Source organism: Bos indicus x Bos taurus, chromosome 11, assembly GCF_003369695.1.
Source record: "Bos indicus x Bos taurus breed Angus x Brahman F1 hybrid chromosome 11, Bos_hybrid_MaternalHap_v2.0, whole genome shotgun sequence".
Classification (NCBI taxonomy): domain Eukaryota; kingdom Metazoa; phylum Chordata; class Mammalia; order Artiodactyla; family Bovidae; genus Bos; species Bos indicus x Bos taurus.
This window is the reverse complement of record NC_040086.1, coordinates 19,596,085-19,619,223: the sequence shown is the minus strand read 5'-3', so window position 1 is coordinate 19,619,223 and position 23,139 is coordinate 19,596,085. Positions and strand designations below refer to the sequence as shown.

Below are 23,139 nucleotides of genomic sequence, written 5' to 3'. Positions count from 1 at the left end.
CAGTGTGTAGTTACATGGTTGCTTTGGTTTTATAGTTAGCCCACATCTCCAAATAATTGGATAAAATATGCATGCTAAGATCTCACCACATACACCAAAATACCATGAACTTATTTGTTAAAACCTGTTAAGTACGAACTTTTGGTAAGAAGTTATTACCTCACTATAACTACATCTGCAGAAGCAAGGCAATGAATGGCTTTGGCTCTTTTCCATTCCAAGCCCAAAACTAGCATAGCATCATTGTGGAGGGAAAAAAAAAACAAAATCAGACTGTACAGAGAGTCTGTTTTATTCATTTTTAAAAGTAATGGTTAATTCTTAGCACATAAAAGCATCATTCTGAGCCCTTTGTGTGTATTAAGTTTATTTCATCTTCTCAACAACCTTATTTTACAGATGAGCAAACAGGCACAGTGCAGTTAGTAACTGACCCCATGTCACACACAGTTACAACTTGGGCTCAAGCGGGCGGGCTCCAGTCTATACTTTTAACTTGTATTCTGTACTGTCTCCTTAATAAACCAGGTATACTGAATTCAATAAATATTTATCAGTCACTAACATGTTAGCTTAAAGGCTATGTCCTTGAGAAGCAAATATCTTGAACTGTGTATTTCTGTGGATTGAACTGCCTTCCGGGCAGAGTCACAGGTTTGGGGTGGTCAGTGCTCAGATTCACATAGCTTATTTTGTCTTTTCCCTTAGCAATTGATTTGATAAACAACCTACTTCAAGTGAAGATGAGAAAACGTTACAGCGTAGACAAATCTCTTAGTCATCCCTGGCTGCAGGTAAAAGCAATGTATTTCTCTTTAGCAATCTTCATTTGAGCAGTTTGTGGTGATTTGTCTTACTTAATGAAACCACTCTTAATAGATCATCAGATTCTACATGTCTTAGGGCCTTATGGTGTTTATTTCACCTTTTTGTAAGGTGAGCATAACACATTATATTGTCAAATATATTTTATTTTTAAAATGTCCACCAAAAGGTTTATATTTTGTATTGAAAAGATCAGATACGCCATTTTAAATGTTTGGTTTAATTCCCCTAAAAGCCATTGCATAGATTTATCAAAAGATACCCCCAAACTTCAGACTAGAGAGAAGCTTTAGAACAATTACTGTAAAGGGAATGAGGGATATAAGTAACTTTAGAACAGATGTAATCATAATTAATCTCAGCAACTGTTAAATTATCCTGACAACAGAGTCTAAGCACGTTTCCCCTGTTTTGAGGAGTAAGGTGTAATCAGATTAATAGTTATTATTAACCACCTCAGAGGGCTGAGGCAGTATTTTTTTTTTTTTTTTTAATTTTAGAAGAGTTACTTCCTTCATGAGAGAGACTAAATCTGAAAAAGTATAACATTGCTAACCTAAAGTATTACAAATGGAACTTATTGTATAGCTAGTATTTGAAATGGCAACCCATTCCAGTATTCTTGCCTGGAGAATCCCAGGGACATGGGAGCCTGGTGGGCTGCCATCTATGGGGTCGCACAGAATAGGACATGACTAAAGCAACTTAGCAGCAGCAGCAGCAGGGGGTAGGGGTTGTCAATTACATAACTAGGGTGCTAAGCAAAAAAACAAGTTAACAGTATTTTGTTTCTTTTACTGTTCATAATCTTCATTTTTTTTCCCCTAGGACTATCAGACTTGGCTTGACCTTAGAGAATTTGAAACTCGCATTGGTGAACGTTACATTACACACGAAAGTGACGATGCCCGCTGGGAAATACATGCATACACACACAACCTTGTATACCCAAAGCACTTCATTATGGCTCCCAATCCAGACGACATGGAAGAAGATCCTTAGTTATCAGTGAGCTAACTTCAGTAAGGAAGCATGTCATGTCATGGACTGGTGTTTTGCTGCGTAACTGTTGTTCTTTGTATGCTGTCATCTGAAAGGATGCAAAGATATGGAAAATATAAGGAATCAGTGACACCGATACTGTAGTTCATACTGAGTAGGTACAAGAGGGGAAACTGAGTCATAAAAACATAATGGAATCCAAGATGAAGCTTTTCATAAACCTTTACAACGTAAGCAATAACTGGTTTTTGTGTTTTTCCCTAAGCGCTCATTTTAGTACAATAGTGGCACTTAATTTATCTTCCTTTCTTGTTCTTACATCATTTTTTTTAAAAGGAGAAAAAAGGCAAGCCAGAGTCCAGTTATTGCATAGCTTGATCAAATCATACAAGAGTTATTACACAGTTTATAACTAAACAGATTTGCATTTATGAGATAACTGAGAGGCTACCAACATGCCATTTCCTATAGACTTTAAACATTTGTTTAACTGACCACAGAGGCACTGAGGGGTTTTTCCTAGATGCCTAGAAAGGGAGTGCTGAACTGGTTTACCCTTCTCTTTTAGGTCAGTTAAACTCCAAAATAATAGTATTGCTCTAATTTCTTTGGGGTTGAAATTCTGAATATGCTCTTAACATGAAAAGTTGTCACCTTTTGTTTGTATGTTGCAACAGCCCCTAAGATTATTTGGGACAACTGATACACAAAAGCAGGAGTAGGAACTGCTGGTCTAAGTGCTGAGTTGTTACATACGTCTTCCTGTAGTTCAACTCTGCTGCTAAATAATCACATTCCCATTGATGCTGTTGTGATGTCACCATTAGATTCCAACATTTAATGGGTACAGATCTGAACTCTAATCACACAATTTCTCTTTACATGGGACTGTATAATTTGAGGAAGAAAATTAAATACATGCCAAAAGTAGGGACAGTGCAGGGTTAGTTGATGCTACAGGAAAGAATAACAAACAATATTCTTTTTTTCTTCCCTTAGCTTATTGGAAGGCTTTACAGATATCTGGAATGTTTTTAAATCAATTATTTTCAGCAGTTTAGGGGAGTGGGTGGGGTAGAGCATGAAACAGTTTATAAAGAGTAGGGCTGTATTATCAGCTGAGCAAATGAAAGAATGAAGTATTTTTAAAAACACTGCAGCTCCAGCAGCCAGCTAAAGACAGTTTTTGTACCCTAACATCATATTTAAGAGGTTAGATTTTTTCATAGCTTTTAAAAGTTACTAATAGTTTCCCCCAAAAAAGTTAAAGATCTAGGACTATCCACTTATAAAAAATCTAGGGGCTTTGTGTTTCTTGATTCCTAAATAATCACTGTGAATGTTTTTTTTCCCCCTCCAAAAAGAACAAAAGATGTGAAGCCCAAAAATCTGGCTCCACTCTTAAGCTGTGTTGACCTCGGCAGGTGACAACCTGGCTGAGCTTTGAGCTCCTCAATCTATAAAATAAAGATTATAATTCCTGCCTCTGTCTTCCTTAATGTTGTTGTGAAGATCAGATATTTATAAGCTAAAAGTTATAAAAGTGTTAACTGTCATTTCCCATGGAATCTGAGATAGCAAAAGAATGTTCTTGTGAACAGAATGAGAGGGCCTTCAGAGATCCCTGAAGCTGCTCCCTTGTGTAGGGCTAAAAATACCCTTGAGAGAATGGAAGCAAACACCAGTGCTCCTCTGTTCTGAGCTCTTTACATGTTTTTCCCTCACAGGAGACATGGATAAGTCATCGAACTTTGTCTCACAGATAAGGAAAGTGAGGCACAGGAAAATTAACTAGCTGCCTAAGGTCACACAGTTAGGATGTGGGTTTGAATCCGGGCAGTGTGTCTCCAGAGTCCTTATTGCTAACCATTCTGCTATACTGCCTACCGTTAGATATTCCCAGAAGACATTCCACAGTGTCTCTCACTATTTCATTCTCATACAGGAATTTAAAAAACTAAAAGCAAATTAATTATGTAAAACCTTTGGGAAATGTATTTTCCCTGTGATAGGAGGTAACTTCCCCTAATTTCTCTAAGTCTGTTTATACAATCAGTGTGCTCAAATGAAGTAATTTCTGAGTCCTAGGCACCCTATTGTGGTTTTACTGTGTAAGATGAAAATTAACTGGAATGCTGTTTGCTATACTTATATAATAAAACTTTAAAAGCCATAAAATTAATTGCACTCTTTGTTTTTGTTATTGAGAAGTTTTCTTAGAAAAAACTGTAAAGGCACTGTCAGATAATTTGGAATTGAGTAATTTTCTCCAGTTACTGTATAACCTGCATAACCTTTTTTGTCTTGAAGTCATCATGTTTGTATAAGAAATAACTGTTAGAAACATTTGATAATGTATACAAAGTCTGTAATGACATTGTTTAGTACATTTTTAATTATATCCCACTTTTTGTAAATATCCTTGAAGTTTGATAATAAAATGTATTTCCATATCACTGTACTTTTCCATGTGGAAACCTGAGCTAGTAGAGGTATCCAGAGAAAATTGTATTTGGTTGTGTTATTTTCCCAGGCTTTAGTAAGAGAACTGTTTTGGAAATAGTATTTGTAAATGAAACTAATGCTATATTTAAGAACACAGATTTTTTTTATCTGACTAAAATAAAAAACAACTCATTATTACAATTTTATACAAAATTTGAGGTTATTACCTCAAGGTCTCATTTCTTAAAAGTTTGGAATAATTAAAAGTTTTTCAGAAACTACCATTAAATATTCAACTATTGCAACTGCCAAAAGACTTAAGTAAGTTAATTTATGTTTTTCTAGGTTTTAAGAAGCACTGGCTAACTCTTTCCCCTTAATCATGAAAACTATTAAATAATTGGGAAGGGCCAACTATGGACATTTTCATTGAACACTCTGCCAGTGAACTTCCAATATAGTTAAGCTATAAATTGAAGATATACAGCTAACATTCTTTTAATCTCTCAAATTTGTGTGGCTATTACTATAATTCTTCAGAAAGTCCATGTCTGGTATTATTAAAAAGTTCTGTGAACCAAAAGAATGGGAACTTACAGAAATAAATCTTGACAGTTATCTGGAAATGAGAGAATTAACTAATTTTAGAAAATTATTTCTCCTAAGTCTGCATTTACTCTCATTCATGTTTTAAGTACATGTCAGGTTGATTGGTTTTACTGTGACTTTAAAATTTTTTTAATCAAATTTTGGTTTTAATTATAAAATTCACAGAAGCATATTGTAAAAAATTCAAATACCAAAAAGGAGGACAAATTAAAAAAGACTTCTCACCCCTCAAACCAGACTGGCAAATTTCATAGTGATTACTGGGAGTTCATAGCAAATATAAGGCCTACCTCAAGAAAAAAAAGTTTCAAGTAAACAACCTAATCTACCATCTAAAGGAATTAGAAAAAGAACAAAGCCCAAACTTAGCATATGGAAGGAAGGAAGAGAGGAAATATAAAGTCCAGACAACAATAGAAAACGTCAATGAACCAAGCACTTGTTTTTTGAAAAGATAAAATTGATATGTCTTTAGCCAGGCTCACTGAGAAGAGAGGACCCAAACAGAATAAATGAAAGAGGAGAAATAATACTAAAGATACCAAAAAAATAGAATACCATGAATAGTTACATGCCAACAAATCAACCTAGAAGAAATGCACAAATTTTTAGAAACTTACCCCACCAAGACTGAATCAAGACAACCTGAACAGACCAATCACTGGTGGTGAAATTGACTTTGTAATTAATAAAAAAAACCAGCAAACCAAAACTCCAGGCTTCACAGAGGAATTCTAAACATATAAAGAAAAGCTAATACCTATTCTCAAACTATTCCAGTAACTGAGAATGGAACACTCCCAGATTGATTCTACAAGGCCACGATTTCCCTTGTACCAAAACCAGATAAAGACTACAAAAGAAAATTACAGGCCAGTATCTCTGATGAATAAAGACACAAAAATCCGCATAAAGTAGCAAGCTGAACTCAACAATATACCATGATCAAGTGGGATATATTCCAGGGACACATTATCTGCAGATCATTCAGTGTGATCAACGTTAATAAAAGGATTAAAATCACACAGTCATTTCAACAGACAGAAAAAAGTAACAATACTCAACAGTCATTCATGATAAAACTCAACAAAGCTGATACAGAAGGAACTTATCTCAATATAATAAAGGCCATTTAACATCATACTTGGATTTCCCTGGTGGCACAGACAGTAAAGAATTTGCCTGCCACGCAGGAGACCTGGGTTCGATTCCCTGGGTTGGGAAGATTCCCTGGAGAAGGGAACAGGCAAACCCACTCCGGTACTCCTGCCTGGAGAATTCCATGGACAGAGAAGCCTGGAGGAATACAGTCCATGGGATCACAATGTCAGACACAACTGAACAACTCCTTTTTCTTTCACTTTCGGACTTCTCTGGTGGTACAGTGGATAAGAATCTGCCTACCGATGCAGGGGACGGGTTCGATCCTGGTCCAGAAGATTTTCACATGCCACGGAGCAACTAGTTCTATTTAATCAGCCCCCTGTGAATGGCCAGTTGTTTCCAGTTGTTATTAAACCAATCAGTATTCATGTTTACACTTTATAACAACCAGCTTTATTAATTAGAGGATACTCAATAATTTGTTTCATTAAATTGAGAACAAACATTTGTACCAAGAATCAAATACAACCTTAAAAGATCAACTTCCAGTGGTACTGTATGGTTTATTTTTATTGGCTATGAAGAGAGAAAATATTTTAATACTTAATTTTACCTGTGATATATAAAATATGTTCCCTTTATTCTGGTTTCTTAGGCCAACTTGGGGGTGAAAAGTCCAAACTGAAATATCACTGCCAAGCAAGTTCACCAAACCCAGCTACAGGTGATAGAGAGGGTTTTGACTGACGTGCATTCGTCTGATGATTTCTACCATGAAGTCTCTGATGAGGTACCAAGGCAAGAAAGTTGAATCTTTCTCCCATCTTCATAGGATTCATTAACATATTATACCCCTGAAGTAACTGCTGCCTCAATGATGGGTCATCTGTTTTATCTAAAAGAATCTGAAAAGAAAAAATGTCTTAGTAAAAATAACCAGAAGAAACAATTCCTAGGTATATGTAGTAATACAATGACTATTAACTATTCATTAAAACTGCTTAAAAATGTGATTTTGAGCCTCTACCTCAGAATCATGGCCTGTTTATTAAAGACATAGGTTGCTGTGACTCAAACCTACAGATTTGTATGTTTAACAAACATTCCCAGGTGGTTTGATCTACGCTGAAGTGTTAAGCTGTCTTTAAGACAGTTCTAAAATTCATACCCATACAGGCAGTTAAGTTTTCTTAACAAACATTAACACTATTTGGAAGTCTTACAGAGATGCGTGAAACTTACAATCTGCTCTACCCTCAAGTGGTCTGGTTACACTGAACCCCACACTGCTGAAAAGACCACAACACCATGCATCGGACTATAAGAGCACCGAGACCACGTGAACTCACTACTTACAGTACTTATTGAAATACTATGAAATTAAACTAGTTAGTAATAGTGAAATAAGATAAATCATTACCTTCAGCCGGACGTCAATGCCCATATTTCTTAAAAAAGTTTGCTGTTCTACTGGACCCAGGGAAGCTACTTTCCCCTGGGACATTCTACGCAAGTAACTGAAGTCCACGTCAGCTGTTAGGTCTGCTGTTCCCGGGGCAGTTAGGACATCATGAAGCCTGTGGCCACAAAACCCCTTGAACATAATTTTTAAATGATGAGTTTTTGTACTTTTACGGTTATCATCATCAAGATTAAAGAAATGCTATCATGTAGTCCACTTTACATAACTGTTAAAAAGGAATATATGGCCTACATCAGGGGTTTACAGACTCTTACAACATAGCACCCTTTCTTCAAACGAGATACTATGCGGAAAACCCACTATGAAGTACTGTGTTGTAGTGCCTGGACATGCTGCCTTTGACATCTGTTGAAAATTTTCATTAATGCCCATGGTGATAAAGAGAGAATTCTCCAGATGAACTCAGGTTAACAGAACTGAGACGGTGTTTTACAAAGTGTATCCATCAGCTATATGCATCGTAATCACCTGAGAACACGTTACTGGACTCTTCCCAGACCTAGCAAATCAGAATCCTGGAGGTAAATCTAGAGAACAGTGTTTTAAAAAAAACTCTCCAGGTTTTTCTTTTAAAAAAATAAATAATAATAAAGTTAAACTTTTTTTTTTTTTTTTACTGAAGGGAGGAGAAATTTTTAAGAACTTTTAAGAAAATTCCCACTTGAATTATTCAGATGTTTACTAGAATCTATGCAAACCTAGGTTCTGCAACTTAAGGAATAATGTAGACAATCTAGACCCTGTTCAAAGGAAAGGTAGACAGTAAAATACCGGGTTAAGGGTGATTATAACAACATAGATTAATTATAAAATATGTAATGCAGCAAGGACAGACACTGTAGAAACCAAAATGAGATACATATCTTCAATGAACTTCAACCCTAACATATGACAACTACGTCAACTGTACCAGTTAAATTCTGATAAATCATGTGACTGGATTATACATACTCTGAAGGTGTCTGTCTTAGTCCCGTCATGACCATAATCCGCGATCAGGGCAGCACCTCCAGTTAGTGAAATGCGTTGAGAAAGTTCCTGAATAACAACACCAGCCTCAGGACACACTTCCACATGATCCCTTGTTTCATCATTCTAGTAAGGGAATAGTTGAATCAAAATACATCATTCAAAAAACTTGTTTCCTTAGGGTTTTCCTACAATGAGCATTTCTCAGTTATAACAAAAACAAATTCCTTCTCAATATGAATATGTTGTCTACACTCAACTTTTCACATGACACCCTTTTTATTATATAGAACTCCTTGGTTCTCTGATGCCATCCACTCAGTTTACAAACACATTTTATTTTGATGCCTTTTATAAAAAGCCATAAGTCCTCCCAACCCTCCAGATGGCTAAGTACATTATCATTTTATTTACAGTGATTTTACTTCTATATCATAATTCATATAAATATATTCCACTGGGCTGAAACCATGGGAAAGGGATTTTTGCCTGCCTGGAACAGTGTCTGGCACATAAAAGACACTAAAAACTTGTTCTGGAAGAACAAATGAAATAAATCCAATATAACAAAACAGAGCCTATTAAGTATATCTGCTTTCTTTGGGGGCAAAAGGTACCCCACTGATATACCCTAAACATTGTAAGTTAATACCAGCTTATAAACCAGTGTCAATGTACCTGAAGCCCTTATTTCCCAAGATGTTCAACTGTTAAGGGTCTTCAAGAAGTACATATTGGCTTAGAAAGTATATGAACAATAAATAATAATACTTGCCAACTGGATTAGTATATATTAAATTTGACTAATTCCTGTTACTGAACCAAATTTTTTCTTCATTATGCAACTATACATTAACTTTTGCTCCCTCTTAACACCTATTAGAAAAGACCCTGAGGTGGCAGAGGATGAGATGGTTAGATGGCATCACCAACTCAATGGACATAAATCTGAGCAAACTCTGGGAGATGGAGAAGGACAGGGAAGTCTGGCGTGCTGCAGTTCATGGGGTCACAAATAGTCAGACATGACTTAGTGACTAAACAACAGAAAGTCTCTGCCTATAATAGCACAGGTCTAAGAGGTATAGAGTCAGGCAGACTCAGCCCGTGAGTCTCAGCTCATCCACTGCTTACTAGAGACAAGTTACTTCACCTTTCACAGTCTAGTTCCTCAGTACATATTCTAGCCTTACTGTGAGGATTAAATGAAATAATAAACCACTAAGCCCCCAGTGTATGTTGGTCACTCAGTCATGTCGGACTCTTTGCGACCCCATGGACTGTAGCCCACAAGGCTCCTCTGTCCCTGGAATTCTCCAGGCAAGAACACTGGAGTGGGTTGCCATTCACTTCTCCAGGGGATCTTTCCCACCCAGGGATCAAACCCAGGTCTCCTGCACTGCAGGTAAATTGTTTACCAACTGAGCTGCCAGGGAATCCTAACTTAGTTGGCTTTACCAAGTAAGCCCCCCATGCTATTTGATAAATTCCGTGGTGTGACTACATAAATCACAGGACCAGTTTCAAGCATAAGCTGACAGGCCTCAGCGTTCTGTGCTGGCATTCTTTACATCCTACACTGCTTGCTCTTCAGGACAACAGATTTCCATTCCCATTTGCTCCGTCCAAATGAGAGGGAGAAGTCATCACCCCATCTCTCCGAAGTGTACACTGTTCAAGTGAAGAACTAACAACAATCAACTCTCAGAGGGTCAGCTTCTGGAAGCTTTATGAATTTGATTCTCACTCAGGTAAAATTAGGTAGCCACAATATGAAAACACAGAAATGTTCACAAACACTTAGGCTGATATTTTAAATCTATGCTTTGCAAAGAAAACTTAATTCACAGGTTTATGTTTAAAAGCTTGTAAAATCAATAACTTCTGAGGCAGAAATCCTTAGTTATGGTCTAGAAAGTAATCCTTTTTTTCTCAGCTCAAAAAAGGGGAGGTGGGTGGGATAAAACAGGCAATCTAAAGCCCAAACATGCCTGGGAAGTAAAGGATTTTTGAATCATTAAACCCAAACCTAAGATCTGTAGCCTCTTGAGATTATGCAGCAGTACATCCACCATTTGGCAGACTAAAATCAGACTAGAATCATGTGCCATACTGTTGAAGCATGCCTTTTTTCTCTTTCACCCAAATTTAGATTTGAGAAAAAATGCATGCTCCAACAGTAGCCCAAAGAGAGTGATAATAAAACTGACCTAAGGGTAGTTTTGAGAATTGAATGAGAAACTAGAGTAATACAAGGTATTTAACAAATATTGTTATTGCTACTTTACTATACACTGTACAACACTGTTTTCACAGACACATAACTTCCTGTCAAGTAAACAATATTGTCACCATTTGATGGAGAACTGCGGGAGACAGACAGACCCAGAACTTGCTGGGTAAGCACTTAAATTCTTATTACATGAAGCTCACACAGCCAAGGAATGACTTGAACCCATTCTGACAGATCCTATGGATTTCCACTATCAATAAAAAGCTCTTAAATGTGACAAGGAACTCTAAAATAGGAACTCAGAAAATAAGACCGAAGATTGGGTTGGCAATAAACTTACGAAAAAAAAAAAAACTTATTCCTACTTGTATGAACGCTTCTGCTGGGGTGGCACATGGCGCCAAAACAAATCTCAGTTTATCAGAAACCTGTGGGTCAATATCAACAAGTACTTCTCGCCATCCGTGTGGGGTTTTCTAAACACAAATAACAAAAAAAGAAATTTCTGCAAGTCTGTTCTCAAAACTGCTTTTATCAAAATAGCAAATCTTCTCTTCTTATCATATATAAGCTAGATAAATAACATTTACAGAACACTTTACCACTTGAAATTATTTAAAGGCATTACTTCATTTCCTTTGAATAATATGAGTAGACTGACAGATGCAAACTATTAATGTTGCTTAGATAAGAAGTGGAGGAGAAAGTAAGCAACATGGTAAGTGCCCCCAAAACAGAAAACAGACTTAGAAGGACTAATCAGAAGCTTCACCAACAAATTGCTACATAATAATATTAACATATACTCTTAGCCCTAGAAGTTACCAGTACACATGCACTGCTACCAAATTTTAAATTTCCTCACAGAAAGAATGAAGAAAAATTTTAATTCTTAGAATTTAAAAATATTTCCTAAAAAAGTTATCCTTCATTGTACTATAATCATTTACCATCTCATATTCCCATACATCTTTATCCCAGAAGAATTAAGAATTCTTAATAATTATCCTAAGAGAATTAAGAATCCTTAATATTTCACTTTTGCGTTTCAATTATTTTCAATTATTTATAGTCATCAAACTTCCAAATATAGCTAGCTTCAAACAGTAAAAATTAAACACCATAAATGTTTATTCTTACAACAAAAGGCCCTTTGTTATTCAATTATAAATGTGACTTCTTTCCCATCAGTACCTGAAACTTATGCACAGGAAGAACATCGAAAAATTCATGTGCGAGATAAAAGCTGTACTCTATTTAAAAACAGAAGAGAGAAATTAACACTTCAGCATTTTCAAGGCAATAAATTGGTTCTTTTGGACATTAGCAAAAAGAGAATGCATAGTTCTTCATATGGGGAGTTGTGGTGCTTGCGTAATTACCACTTTCACAGAATCATCCACCTCTTCACAGGAAACCTACGGTGCAGAACTTACACAGGAGGAACTATCACTATTCTCACTGTCCACACAGAGGATCCCAATCATCAGTTTAATCTTTAATGCATCACTAAGAATGAAATGAATCAGAACTCAAATCTGTTAGCTAGAAGAGGATTTGAATTTCCTAAAATCAAATGAGATGGTGAAGGCCAGGAACGGCTGTGGCACCTTGGCCAGAGTCAGGCGATACCACTTTAGGTTTGACCTGGGGCTCGTCAATATAACATTCTTGAGGAATACTAGGATTTCTCCACCACCCTTTACAAGTAAGGATAATCCAAAGACGACAATATTAAACTCATCTAAGGGACTTCCTGGTGGTCCAGTGGCTAAGACTCCATGCTCCCAATGCAGGGTACCTGGGTCAATTCCTGTTTAGGGAACTAGATCCCATATGCTGTAACTATTAATAACAGATTCTACATGCCGCAACAAAGATGGAAGTTCCCATGAGCCGCAACTAAGACCCAGTGTGGCCAAATAAATAATTTTTAACTAAAAAAGTAAACTAATTTCCTAACATTGCTTCCTTCAGCCCGACTGCCTTGGGCTGCTTCATCATCAGTACTATCTTAGGGGGTCGGGAAAAACTGAAGTATACAACAGAGATCCCTATTTTGGTTTTGTCTGGTTTTTGCAACACTGCATGAAATTCACTGCTTCTCAATGTTAGGTGATTTTATTTTCTAACACAATGCTCTTCTCCAGAAAAAAAATGTTTGTTAATCTCTATAAGTAAGGGAATTGGCAGCACTAACTCAGTCTATTATATTGCAAAACAAGGTTGTGCTCACATATCACTGTGAGGGGCTGTGATCAAAATTCTTTCATTAATCAAAGTAAAATAATTACCTTTTGGAACATCTTGAAGATCTCGGTACCAGGAAACTGGAATTCCAGATTTAGTGACACCTTTCATATATACTGGGGATTCAGCATTTCGCTCTAATGGGACCTTCTCTTCAGTCAACGTTAATGCTTGAATCTCACTTAATTTCTGGCTCACCTCTACCAGATGTAGTGAAATGTCACAGTTTTTCAGCAAAGACCCAAGCTGACTAAATACCTAAATATAAAAAGAAGAAATTGGCAAAATACAGACTGTTGAATAGATTTTAGGTTTTTCTAGCCATTTATTTCAATAATTTGTCAGTATCAGAGTAGAAGTAATAGCTGGTTTCAGAGAAATTTCTTCTTCACACAGGTCACTCTCCAGCAGTCTGTAAGAACCAAAACTTATTGGAGTTATTAAACATAGTCTATATGAGAAATGAACAGTCTACAGTACCATTTGCTTTCCTACTGATAAAAATTAGAATTATGACTGACAAATGAAAATAAAAGCTTTAGCATCCAATAAAAACAATTATCCAGATTAGGGAGTCTAAAAAAGACCAAGGAAATAAAATTTATATGGCCTTGATTTTAACTTTGAAAAAATGGAGATTTATTACTTGTAAGACCTGGAAATTGAATATGTGACACCTGGTGCCACATAGCATGTTCATGGACAGAGAGCTAGGCTTGATTTTAAAAAGCTTCCCTGTCTATAAAACAGTCTCACCGAGATGATCAGAATGTATCCACAAGAAATCGGATTTGAACAGCACTAATAACCTCACATTATTAGTGAAGCAACCCCACGTCCAAGGAGTACCAGCTGCGTGGGTGCAGGAGGGCAGAGAGGAGCTATTCCATGTTCAAGGTCAGGAGGGGCAACCGTGAGGAGATACCCCTTGTCCAAGGTAAGGAGCAGTGGCTGTGCTTTGCTGCAGCAGCCGTGAAGAGATACCCCACGTCCAAGGTAAGAGAAACCCAAGTAAGATGGTAGGTGTTGTGAGAGGGCATCAGAGGGCAGACACACTGAAACCACAATCACAGAAAACTAGTCAATCTGATCACACGGACCACAGCCTTGTCTAACTCAATGAAACTAAGCCATGCCGTGTGGGGCCACCCAAGACATACGGGTCATGGTGGAGAGGTCTGACAGAATGTGGTCCACTGGAGAATGGAATGGCAAACCACTTCAGTATTCTAGCCTTGAGAACCCCATAAACAGTATGAAAAGCCAAAAAGTTAGGACACTGAAAGATGAACTCCCCAGGTGGGTAGTGCCTGATATGCTACTGGAGATCAGTGGAGAAATAACACAAGAAAGAATGAAGAGATGGAGCCAAAGCAAAAACAACACTCAGTTGTGGATGTGACTGGTGATAGAAGCAAGTTCCGATGCTGTAAAGAGCAATACTGCACAGGAACCTGGACTGTCAGGTCCATGAATCAAGGCAAATTGGAAGTGGTCAAACAGGAGATGGCAAGAGTGAACGTCGACATTCTAGGAATCAGCGAACTAAAATGGACTGGAATGGGTGAATTTAACTCAGATGACCATTATATCTACTACTGTGGGCAGGAATCCCTTAGAAGAAATGGAGTAGCCATCACGGTCAACAAGAGTCCGAAATGCAGTACTTAGATGCAATCTCAAAAAAGACAGAATGATCTTTGTTCATTTCCAAGGCAAACCATTCAATATCACGGTAATCCAAGCCTATGCCCCAACCAGTAACGCTGAAGAAGCTGAAGTTGAACGGTTCTATGAAGACCTACAAGACCTTCTAGAACTAACACCCCAAAAAAAATGTCCTTTTCATTATAGGGGACTGGAATGCAAAGTAGGAAGTCAAGGAACACCTGGAATAACAGGCAAATTTGGCCTTGGAATACAGAATGAAGCAGGGCAAAGGCTAATAGATTTTGCCAAGAGAACGCACTGGTCATAGCAAACACCCTCTTCCAAAAACACAAGAGAAGACTCTACACATGGACATCACCAGATGGCCAACACTGAAATCAGATTGATTATATTCTTTGCAGCCAAAGATGGAGAAGCTCTATACAGTCAGCAAAAACAAGACCAGGAGCTGACTGTGGCTCAGACCATGAACTCCTTATTGCCAAATTCAGACTTAAATTGAAGAAAGTAGGGAAAACCACTAGACCATTCAGGTATGACCTAAATCAAATCCCTTATGATTATACAGTGGAAGTGAGAAATAGATTTAAGGGACTGAATCTGATAGACTTAGTGCCTGATGAACTATGGACAGAGGTTCATGACACTGTACAGGAGACAGGGATCAAGACCATCCCCATGGAAAAGAAATGCAAAAAAGCAAAATAGCTGTCTGGGGAGGGCTTACAAATAGCTGTGAAAAGAAGTGAAAAGCAAAGGAAAAAGGAAAGACATAAGCATCTGAATGCAGAGTTCCAAATAGCAAGAAGAGATAAGAAAGCCTTCCTCAGAGATCAATGCAAAGAAACAGAGGAAAACAACAGAATGGGAAAGACTAGGGATCTCTTCAAGAACATTAGAGATATCAAGGGAACGTTTCATGCAAAGATGGGCTCGATAAAGGACAGAAATGGTATGGACCTAACAGAAGCAGAAGATATTAAGAAGAGGTGGCAAGAACACACAGAAGAACTGTACAAAAAAGATCTTCACGACCAAGATAATCATGATGGTGTGATCACTCACCTAGACCAGACAACTTGGAATGTGAAGTCAAGTGGGCCTTAGAAAGCATCACTACAAACAAAGCTAGTGGAGGTGATGGAATTCCAGTTGAGCTATTTCAAATCCTGGAAGATGATGCTGTGAAAGTGCTGCACTCAATACGCCAGCAAATTTGGAAAACTCAGCAGTGGCCACAGGACTGGAAAAGGTCAGTTTTCATTCCAATCCCAAAGAAAGGCAATGCCAAAGAATGCTCAAACTACCACACAATTGCACTCATCTCACACGCTAGTAAAGTAATGCTCAAAATTCTCCAAGCCAGGCTTCAGCAATACGTGAACCATGAACTTCCAGATGTTCACACTGGTTTTAGAAAAGGCAGAGGAACCAGAGATCAAATTGCCAACATCCTCTGGATCATGGAAAAAGCAAGAGAGTTCCAGAAAAACATCTATTTCTGCTTTATTGACTATGCCAAAGCCTTTGACTGTGTGGATCACAATAAACTGTGGAAAATTCTGAAAGAGATGGGAATACCAGACCACCTGACCTGCCTCTTGAGAAACCTATATGCAGGTCAGGAAGCAACAGTTAGAACTGGACATGGAACAACAGACTGGTTCCAAATAGGAAAAGGAGTACATCAAGGCTGTATATTGTCACCCTGCTTATTTAACTTACATGCAGAGTACATCATGAGAAACGCTGGGCTGGAAGAAGCACAAACTGGAATCAAGACTGCCAGGAGAAATATCAATAACCTCAGATATGCAGATGACACCACCCTTATGGCAGAAAGTGAAGAAGAACTCAAAAGCCTCTTGATGAAAGTGAAAGTGGAGAGTGAAAAAGTTGGCTCAAAGCTCAACATTCAGAAAACAAAGATCATGGCATCCGGTCCCACCACTTCATGGGAAATGGATGGGGAAACAGTGGAAGCAGTGTCAGACTTTATTTTTGGGGGCTCCAAATTCACTACAGATGGTGACTGCAGCCATGAAATTAAAAGATGCTTACTCCTTGGAAGGAAAGTTATGACCAACCTAGATAGCATATTCAAAAGCAGAGACATTACTTTGCCAACAAAGGTCCGTCTAGTCAAGGCTATGGTTTTTCCAATGGTCCCTATGTATGGATGTGAGAGTTGGACTGTGAAGACAGCTGAGCACCGAAGAATTGATGCTTTTGAACTGTGGTGTTGGAGAAGACTCTTGAGAGTCCCTTGGACTACAAGGAGATCCCACCAGTCCATTCTGGAGGAGATCAGCCCTGGGTATTCTTTGGAAGCAATGATGCTAAAGCTGAAACTCCAGTACTTTGGCCACCTCCTGTGACGAGTTGACTCATTGGAAAAGACTGTGATGCTGGGAGGGATTGGGGGCAGGAGGAGAAGGGGAGGACAGAGAATGAGATGGCTGGATGGCATCACCAACTCGATGGACATGAGTTTGAGTGAACTCCGGGAGTTGGTGATGGACAGGGAGGCCTGGCGTGTTGCAATTCATGGGGTCACAAAGAGTCAGACACGACTGAGCAACTGAACTGAACTGAACTGAATAACTTCACAGTTTAACTTTGAGATTCTTTCCATTTCAATTTTTCCTTAGCTACATATACTTTGTTTTTTTTGCCATTGTAAACATAAGGAGAAAAAAACCAAATATACTAATGTTTTATCAATACACATTAATGCAAAATATTCAATGCTAACTGTGTAAGTACATCAATTTTTTTTCACTTGAATTTAATATTCACTGGTGATATGCATCGTACTTTTGAGATCTGTATATGCAGATGCAGACTGATAAGGACAAGACGACTTTTTCAAATTCAGTTTTGAGATGAAACTACATATGGAAAACTTCTTCCTAACAGAAAAATTTGAGAGTTGAACTATAAAGAAATCTGAGCTCTGAAGAATTGATGCTTTTGAACTGTGGTGTTGGAGAAGACTCTTGAGAGTCCCTTGGACTCCTAGGAGATCCAACCAGTCCATGCTAAAAGAGATCAGTCCTGAGTGTTTATTGGAAGGACTGATGTTGACACTGAAACTCCAATACTTTGGCCACCTAATGCGAAGAGCTGACTCATTTGAAAAGACCCTGATTTGGGAAGGATTGAGGGTGGAGGAGAAGGGGACGTCAGAGGATGACATGGTTGAATGCCATCACCGACTCAATGGACATAGGTTTGGGTAGACCCTGGGAGTTGGTGATGGACAGGGAGGCCTGGCATGCTGTAGTTCATGGGGTCACAAAGAGTCAGACACAACTGAGCAACTGAACTGAAGCGAAGAGAAATATCCTTCAGAAATCTGATCAAAAATAAAACATCTGTAATTATACCTTTGGCTATTTTTCCTTATATTCTTTGGCTGTTTCAGAGTTCTTAGAACTTGAAATAGGGAAGCATCCTCAAGACATTTTTAAGACCTGTGGGTAGTTTGGTGCATATAGTTTGGAGCACAGCATTTAGGGTATGGCAAATGGTTGTGAATATCTTGTATTGGTCAGAGGGTAGCTACTGAAGACGCGTAGGCAGGGCAATTGATAAAGCCAAACATTTTCTTTCCAAAAAACAAACCTCACAGTTGGATTAGAGGGAGGCAAGGATGAAGGACGTGGTATTAACACATACACTCTACCATATATATAAAACAGGTGAACAACAAGGACCAGCAAGAACCATAAAACAGGTGAACAACAAGGAACTATATTTAGTATCTTATAATAACCTAGAATTGAAAATAATCTGAAAATAAATATATATAATCACTTTGCTATAACCTGAAACACTGTCAATCAACTATACTTCAATAAAAAAAAATGTCAAGAAAAATACCTGTGGGCTTAATTTTTAAGGTGCTTGAGACACAATATTGTTTGAGAATTTTATTATTTTATATTCAAATGACTTTGTCAATTTAAAAAGATACAAAATTGACCCCTGAAAACGTAAGTCAGTAGGTCTTTTCCACTCCGAGCCATACAATATAATGATTCTTCTTCATTAGACAATTGTAAATTTAAAAAAAATTTCAATTCCTAATTTCAAGCAGAAATTACATAACATCAGGAAATTTTAATTTCTTGAAACTGAATGGGTGTTTTTTTTTTTTCTTTTTTACATAAATTGTCACGTACATGCAAAATAAACTCACAATTTATTTTGGGTCACACAATATGAGTGACTTTGATGTTAACAGATAATGTCCAATAGCTAGTCACAGGAGTTACACCAAATTATACTTATAAGCAGCATGTGAGAGTCCCCTTGCTCCTCATCCTCACCAAGTCTTTCTAATTTTGAGCAGAATGGTTTCTCACTGTGATTTTAACTTTCATTTCTCTGACTACCAATGAGTCTGAGCATCTTTTTGTATTTGTTGATCATATGGATTTCCTCTTCTATGACAGGTCTGTTTACATCTTTGGCTTGGCCCTTCTGTTGAGTTCTCTGTCACTTTCTTATGGATTTAAAGGAGTTTTTTCTGTATTCTAACGTCAGTTCCTTGTTAGTTGTATGTGTTAAAAATAACTCCTCCCACTTTGTGCTTTGTCTTGTCACTTTACGGTATCTTTGAAGAACAAAAAGTTCCTAGTTTTTTTAAAGAACAAAAAAGTTCTTAATTTTAACATAATGGAAATTATTAATCTTTTTCTTTGTGGCTTCTGCTTTTTTACATCAATTTTAAAAACTCCCTACTCAAAAGATGAATACATTCTTCCATAATGTCTTCTAAATGTCTTATACTTTTTAACTCACATTCTCCCCAAACCCCCACTTTTTAAGATTACAAACAGATAATAAGTAATGATTCATTATATTACCTTGACATTATATTTTAGCTGAGAAATATGAGAGAAGGAAGTAAGGCTGAAAGCCAAGGAAATCAACAAAGTTTTCACCTCGGTTAAAAGTAACAAGATTCTGGACTTTCTTGGTGGTCCAGTGGTTAAGAATCCACCTCCAATGAAGGGGACGCAGGTTCAACCCTGGTCTAGGAAGATTCCACATGATGTGGGGCAACTTAGGCCCTGAGCCACAGCTACTCAGCCTGTACTCCAGAGCCTGCGCCCCGCGACATACTGAAGCCCATGCACCCTGGACCTTGTGCTCTGTAACAAGAGAAGTCACTGCAGTGAGAAGGCCTCGCACCACAACTAGAGAGTCGCCCCCATTTGCTGTAACTAGAGAAAGCCCATGCACGTTAAAAATAAATGAAACTAATTTTTAAAACAGATAACAAGATTCAGGTACATGAGACTTTGTTACTTACCCTCAAAATATCTCCCAAGAGGGTTCCCTTGCCTGGGCCTAGTTCCACCAGTTGGAAAGCTGCATTTTTTCCAGCGGCTATCCATTCACTGATGAACCATATCCCTAGGAGCTGTGAGAAGGAAAGAACTACATTTGAGCATTATAAAGCATAAAAGGATACCAGGATATAAAACTATGTAAACAGACTTTATACCAGAAAGCAAAATGTTTGCAAACAACTATACATGTTATTCAACAAGTTCATATATGTATACACACATAGGAACTTCGCAGTACAACACATACCACTTACGATGCTTAGTCACAGAAGAAAACACCTAGCTAAAAGGCAGCCTCCATTATAAAAGGTCTCATGACACATACTGAAAGGTACTGGTACTTGAAAGCGAACAGACATATGAAGTATGATTAGGCCATTTCTTCATATTCATGCAATTTCAATAATTACATGGCTTTAAGTGATAGTTAATATTTTTTAATGCCTAGATTCTTCTTCCTTTTGTGTACTATTTCCTATTTCTAAATTGATCCAAGATTATATAAGGAAATAAATGAACTAGAATTCCTGAAAAGAATTCAAAGTTTCCTCAAGGGAGACATCTACTATAAATACAGCTAAATAAGAAATAGGGGCTTTAGCACACATCTTGATCCCACTGATTCCTCAGTGTTTTTTTTAATCTTTTCTCTCTTCCTTCTTGGGTACTCCCAACTTCCTTTTACACCTCACCTGTTGTCTCTCTCCATCCTTCCACTCTCATTTTTCATCTGGTTCTCCTCTTTTCGAATGCCTCACCTTCTGTCTCTTTTCTTTCTCTTTCCTTTTGTTCTTCATATGACTACATTTCCTTTTCTACATGAAGTATAAACCTTTTAAATGTCCTCTATATACCTCTATTATTCTCTTTCAGTATATAAACCACTAAAAAATTAAAACTTCATGAATCACAAAAAACAAAACTTATAAAACACTACTGTAGAATAATACTACTTGATTTTTTTCTCAAATGTTTGTAATAATTAGTTTCTTCTATAGTTTACATTGAATATTACCTCCCCAAACATCTGACTTATTTCAGGTGAAGTAATGAAATCTCCTTCTTCTCCTAGCATGTCACGGTTCATGTAATAGCCCTACGTAAGAAGAAAAAAATGGAGAAAACATTAATTTTCAAATAAGCTTTTTAAAACACCCCTCCAAAATCTTATATAACGTATACAACTAGAAAAACAAGTATTTCATAAGAAAGTTCTCTCTTCTAAATAAGCAAAATAAACAGTGTCTTTACCTAGATTTTACAAAGTAACAGTCATTTTGCAGAACTGTTAGAAAAACATAACTAAGGCACTTCCACAACCCCTATTCCTACCACACTATTTGCTTCCAATCCCTATCAATCTGGGTTTTGTCTTTTTCACCCTCAGAATTAATTAAAACAATCCACAGTGATCTTGTGCAATTATTTGCTTCCTTGTTTATGGCTCATTTTCTCACCAGAACATAAGTGCGGTGCTCCACTGTCCACTGCAGTATTTGCAGAGGCTGAAACAGTGTGCACCATAGTTGGTGCCTCAACAAATGGATAAATGAAGAGCAGATCTCAACTCTAACCCAGGTAAGCGTGTTTTAAAGTTTCTCCTTACCTGAAATTTTGGTACACTGTAGCACTGTATACAGGCATTAAAGGATCCCTTCTTTTACTAAACCTCTGGACCCTGAGTCATTCCACTACATCCAAAAGCAAAAGGAAGATGAACCCTGGGATTCCACAGATCTCATAATTCAACCCAACAAAAAGTGAAACACTGAAATAAAAGAACCACAGGCTTTCACCAAGTGGCTCTGTACAGCAGAAAGGAAACGAAAGTCAGAAAGCTGTAACAATGCCTAATGCTGTAACATAAAGGTCCAGACTTCCCATTCTCAATGGAATATGCTTCCAGTGCCTGCTGATGCCTTCACAACACAGCTTTCCAAGCACCAAATCCATACTTCCTGTTGCCTACTGCACATGCCACCTGAGTCCCACAAACACTTCAAATTCATCCACTGAACTCAACTCTGTCCTACCTCTTCCTACTCCTGTATTCTCTTCTTCCTGAAAAATAACTCCAACAACTACCATAAACCCAAGTAGGGAAGTCATCCTTCCTCATCTCATAAATCCAATTGGTTACATTGTCTCCTTAACATCTTTGGAACGTGTCCTCTCTTTAATGACACTGCCGCTGACTTCACCCAGCTCTGACCAATTGACAGATTGATTTATCTGTCCCAAGGTCTTCAATACTTTGGTCAGCTGATGCAAAGAACTGACTCATTGGAAAAGACCCTGATGCTGGGAAAGACTGAAGACAGGAGGAGAAGGGGACGACAGAGGATGAGATGGTTGGATGGCATCACCAACTCAATGGACATGGGTTTGAGCAAGCTCCAGGAGTTGATGATGGATAGGGAAACCTGGCGTGCTGCAGTCCATGAAGTCGCAAAGAGTCGGACACGACTGAGCGACTGAACTGAACTAAAGGTTTTCAAGCCTGACTTTTGCCCTGGGAGGCTCCCGCTAGGGCTGAGGGCCCTCGGGCTCCTCTGCGCACATCCTCCTGTTTCACACCTGACAGCGCTGCTCGAGTGGGCCTGGTGGCCTGGTGCCCCGACCCATACCTTGGCTGGGTTCGTCAAGACCTCCTTCATGTACTCGGCCACAGTGATGGGACCAGTAGACTTGATTTTGTATATAAGATGCCTCAGCATGGGGGTCACAGTATTGTTTTCTGCAGGCTCATTCCCAGAGCTGAAGTACTTTCCTCTCCAAAGGCAAGGAAGGACTGCAAAAAAAAAAACAAAAAACCATTAACCGGAACTCATTAGAAATCTTAAGTGTTGACACAGCAGCCTGAGTGATTTCAAGGCGGCTTCGTCAACCTTTCACTTAGCCAAAGCCAGGAAAGCGGTCTCGGGCCACAATCGGCCCAAGACCACACAGCCATTCCATGTCTTAGGCTGGACTCCAGTCTGCAGCCCAGAGCGCCCCAGAGTCCTCTCAACTGAGGAAGGCGTCCCGGACGGTTTCCAAGGCAACAAGGCTTTGAGCACCGCAATCTCTTACCTGCGCGCATTGCGCACAGCCGCCTAACGCCGGCTGCCGCCAAGAAGTTCATCCCTAACTTCGCCTGCAGTAAAGCTCCGCCCGGAAGTGGGGATTGCGTCTGTTTCCAGTGA

The 23,139-nt window shown here is 38.3% G+C and overlaps 2 protein-coding genes across 7 annotated transcripts in view; one reads left to right on the top strand and one right to left on the bottom strand.

The window, feature by feature from the left end:
- The window catches only part of PRKD3 (protein kinase D3), an 87,031-nt gene extending 82,743 nt beyond the window's left edge, over window positions 1–4,288 (top strand). For 3 of the 5 annotated variants that reach the window (XM_027555018.1, XM_027555015.1, XM_027555017.1), the window contains 2 exons: window positions 709–794; window positions 1,654–4,280. In XM_027555018.1, the coding sequence (XP_027410819.1) occupies window positions 709–794; window positions 1,654–1,827 (260 nt within the window). In that variant the 3' untranslated portion in view covers window positions 1,828–4,280. Of the gene's footprint in view, window positions 1–708; window positions 795–1,653 lie in introns of all 5 variants that reach the window. The other 2 variants (XM_027555014.1, XM_027555019.1) reach the window with 2 other exon arrangements.
- NDUFAF7 (NADH:ubiquinone oxidoreductase complex assembly factor 7) lies at window positions 275–23,138 on the bottom strand. Of its 2 annotated transcripts, XR_003513304.1 has the most exons (11): window positions 23,027–23,138; window positions 22,582–22,745; window positions 20,970–21,050; window positions 19,915–20,025; window positions 12,965–13,178; window positions 11,865–11,923; window positions 11,036–11,146; window positions 8,420–8,563; window positions 7,406–7,579; window positions 6,599–6,890; window positions 275–1,915 (listed from the first exon to the last, which is right to left on the bottom strand). XR_003513304.1 is itself a non-coding variant. In XM_027555020.1 (10 exons), exons 1-10 carry the CDS (start codon window positions 23,076–23,078, stop codon window positions 6,675–6,677), a joined length of 1,326 nt encoding a protein of 441 aa, XP_027410821.1. In that variant the 5' UTR covers window positions 23,079–23,138; the 3' UTR covers window positions 6,416–6,674. The 2 variants fall into 2 exon arrangements, 1 of the variants encoding a protein (XP_027410821.1); XM_027555020.1 differs by lacking the exon at window positions 275–1,915 and having other exon boundaries at window positions 6,416–6,890.
- Between the last annotated feature and the right edge of the window lies 1 nt (window position 23,139).

Bases quoted from the DNA above. Each gene is read 5' to 3' on its own strand.
- NDUFAF7 (XM_027555020.1), bottom strand. From the start codon at position 23,078: ATGAACTTCTTGGCGGCAGCCGGCGTTAGGCGGCTGTGCGCAATGCGC. The intron at 13,179-19,914 runs GTAAGTAACAAA...TTTTATATTTAG, and splicing joins TCTTGGGAGATATTTTGAGG to GTATTTAGTCAGCTTGGGTC. The intron at 6,891-7,405 runs GTAATGATTTAT...TTTTCTTTTCAG, and splicing joins GCATTGACGTCCGGCTGAAG to ATTCTTTTAGATAAAACAGA.